The sequence below is a fragment of the Bison bison genome, unplaced genomic scaffold (assembly GCF_000754665.1).
Source record: "Bison bison bison isolate TAMUID 2011002044 unplaced genomic scaffold, Bison_UMD1.0 scf7180017864487, whole genome shotgun sequence".
Classification (NCBI taxonomy): Eukaryota; Metazoa; Chordata; class Mammalia; order Artiodactyla; family Bovidae; genus Bison; species Bison bison.
The window spans coordinates 8,290,876-8,293,927 of record NW_011495047.1 but is presented as its reverse complement, the minus strand read 5'-3'; the positions used below and the strand labels follow the sequence as shown (position 1 = coordinate 8,293,927).

At 52.1% G+C, this 3,052-nt stretch overlaps 1 protein-coding gene across 1 annotated transcript in view; it reads left to right on the top strand.

Moving 5' to 3' along the window:
• The window catches only part of PTCRA (pre T-cell antigen receptor alpha), a 5,039-nt gene extending 4,901 nt beyond the window's left edge, over nucleotides 1–138 (top strand). Inside the window, exon 6 of the mRNA XM_010863241.1 lies at nucleotides 2–138. Coding sequence (XP_010861543.1) covers nucleotides 2–138 — 137 coding nt within the window. The remainder of the gene's footprint in view (nucleotide 1) is intronic.
• Nucleotides 139–3,052: the final 2,914 nt, after the last annotated feature.

Sequence of the window (3,052 nt, the reverse complement as noted above, 5' to 3'; positions counted from 1 at the left end):
CCGCTGGGGCCCGGGGACCGCCGCCGCCGGGTTCACACCCGCCGTCCCCGTCGGGATCCCAGGAACCCAGTCTGGGAGGAGGGGCCGCCAGTGCTCAGGGCCTGGAGCTCGGGACCCTCCTTCAGTCTTCCCACGTAAAGCCTTGGAGCATTTCTCTGTAATCTGCCTCCTCCAGCTGACCCGAGCTTCCCCGGGGGCTAGGCTCGGTCTCCCCTTCAGACTGAGGTTCTTTCTGAGCTAAAAAAGCTTTGTCTCTCCCATTAGATTGGAAGCCCCTTGAGGGTGGTGATCCACCCAGGCACCGGGACGTCTGATGTGCAGATAGTTGACAACAATTAAAGGAGAACTTATATATAACACAAGCAAACAAAAAGTATTTTAATTCATGTCTACTTTGGGAGAAGGGTATTTGGCACAATTAGAGGAGGCAGAAATCTGGGAAGGCTTCTGGAGGGTGACAGCCTGGGGAGTGGGGCTGGGGGTTGGGGAAGATACGGGCCCACCTGTCTCCTTTCCCCATCATCAGGCACTGGGTAGGCCTCCCCTCTGTCTCCTCACACTTGCCCAAACTTTCTGAGAGGTTAGGGGGAGGGGCCCAGGAACCCAGCAAGAGGGTGTGCTGGACCTGATGTGAAGGCTTGTATAGACTCGAGGGAAAAGAACAGGGCCAGGATTCCAGAGTAAAAGGATCATATCCAAGGGCAAGAGCACAGACAGTAATTCCAAAGTATACGTCATTAATCAAATAAGATCATTATTCACTTGACAAATATTCACTGAGCATCAACTCTGAGCCAGGCACTAGAGAGGTTTTTGTTTTTTGTTTCTTCAACAGGGTTCTTGCACTGATAGAATATGAGGCTCCCACAATGCAGTGTAACCTGTGTGTCCCCTGTTTATCCAGCGCTGGCAGGAAACCCAGGGTTTTCTCTCCAGTCATCACCCCAAGAATCTGGATGCTTACATGTGAATCCAGACATCTCCCCAGGGCAGCACAGGACAGTTACCTGGGTCACTGCCCCTACTGTAGTTTTCCTTCTCCCAAAGAGGCAGTGGCGAACTCTGTTCTAACACTGCCTGCCCCGCCCCGCTCCGTCCCCCACCCCCCCCCCCACCCCGCCAACACACACCACAAGGTGTCAATGACATTTCCAGCTTCCCAGAGCCTCTAAGCCCTCTCAGCTGCTGCTGTTTCATGAAAACCCTCACCTCTCCTCCACTGGTCGTCTCTCACCAGCCTGTAAGAGGTTCTCCCACCTCTGTTTTGGATTCTCCGAGCCAGAGGACACAGCTTCTGGGGGTCAATCTGTCCACCAGTCCCACAGGGTCTGCTCCTTCCCTAACACACAGACTGAGGAAGGGGACGGCAGGGTGGGGGCAGGGGCGAATGCAGACTTTCTACAGCCACTGTCCCTTCCCAGCTCTCAGCCCACATGTTGAACCCAGAGCTCCCATCAAACTAATTTATGTAAGTGTGCTCTCAGAGGATCTTTTGTTTATTCTGGAAGCAAACCTCCCTGAGCTTCAGTGCTTCTCCCCATCTTCCCCGCCTTCCCCCAATCCTGCCCTGCCCCAGACTCTGAATCCCCACTGTGGCTGGCTTAACATCATTTCCCAGGAGGGCTCCTGGCCAGACTTTGAGCCTCCCCAAGTCTTCTGAAGCCTAGAGAGCATGGAGGACCTCAGGACGGTGATATGATCCTCTCCATTGTGGAATTCTACACACCACAGCTCCTGCCTATCCAAGAGTGCCTTGTCAGCCACGGAACTGTTGGGAGCAAGAAGCTAAGATCAGGAAACGACCAGTCAATAGACTTGAGTATCAGTCCTTTAAAGTCTTTATAAAATACCATAAATATCCAACCTCCAGGAAGGAAACAGGAGGCACTGGAAACAGGGATTTATGGGCAAAAAACAGAATTTGCAGGCAACCTCCCAGAGAAGCAGCCTTGCTCTTTGTGTGTCCATAGACCACTGAGCTCAGGGGCAGAATGAAGCCATCCCCCAAAACCCAGAGAGTCCTCACCCTGATGACACAGCATAAGGAAGTTTCACGGAGCAACTCCTTGTGTCAAGAGCCCTGATGCTGGGGATGTGGACAGGGAATCAATCATTCATTAGTCAAGTCCCTGTCTGTGGGAGCTCAGAATCCAAAGATATAAATAATAGGCCAGAAAAGGAACCGAGATCACACACTAATATTAAAGTTAATGCATGAACTTTTTATAATCCTCTCGATAAGCTTTAATTCTATTAAGCTGTTAGAGCTTCCCAGGAACAAGTAAGCCTTGAACAGCAGCTAGGAGGATCACTTTGTCATCAGATAAAAACTGAGGCTCAGAGAGGAAATGATTTATTCTAGTTACCACCGGGATAAACTTAGGGTTTTATGCGACAGGCATGTGCGTACTCAGTTGCGTCCGCGACCCTATGGGGTTTAGCCTGCCAGGTCCCTCTGTTCAAGGGATTCTGCAGGAAAGAGTAGTGGAGTGGGTTGCTATTTCCTCCTGAAGGGTATCTTCCCCACCCAGGGATCGAATCTGTATCTCCTGTGCCTCCTGCATTGCAGGCGGATTCTTCACCGTTTGAGCTGTCGGGGAAGCCTAGGGTTACTGGGTACAAAGAAAGCTGCTTGAAGGCAGGGGACTCTGAATCGTCCAAGTCTCATCCACAGCGCCTACTCGAGTGACAGTAACAACAAAAGCAATAATAATAATAATAAGACATAGGGCTGGCTGCTCTATGATCCCAGGGTAAGTGGCGTGCAAGAAGGCGGAGAAGGCAGTGAAAACTGTCTCTCCCATACCTTTCAGGACCGGAGCGTTGCTCCCTCTCCCCTAATCCTGGTCCTCGAGTCCCTCCCAGAGCCTCCGTTAGGAGGTGGGAAAAGATGTTGCCATAGGTCACTGAGGACACCATCCGTTCTCTCATTGGCCGAAGCCGAAAAAAGATCATCCTCCCATTCGCTAGAAGGCAAACCCCGAAAAGCCCATTGGCTGCCGAGTCCGCGGGCCTCCGTCGTTCTGGGGGCGGGCCGAGGTAGCTGGAGGGG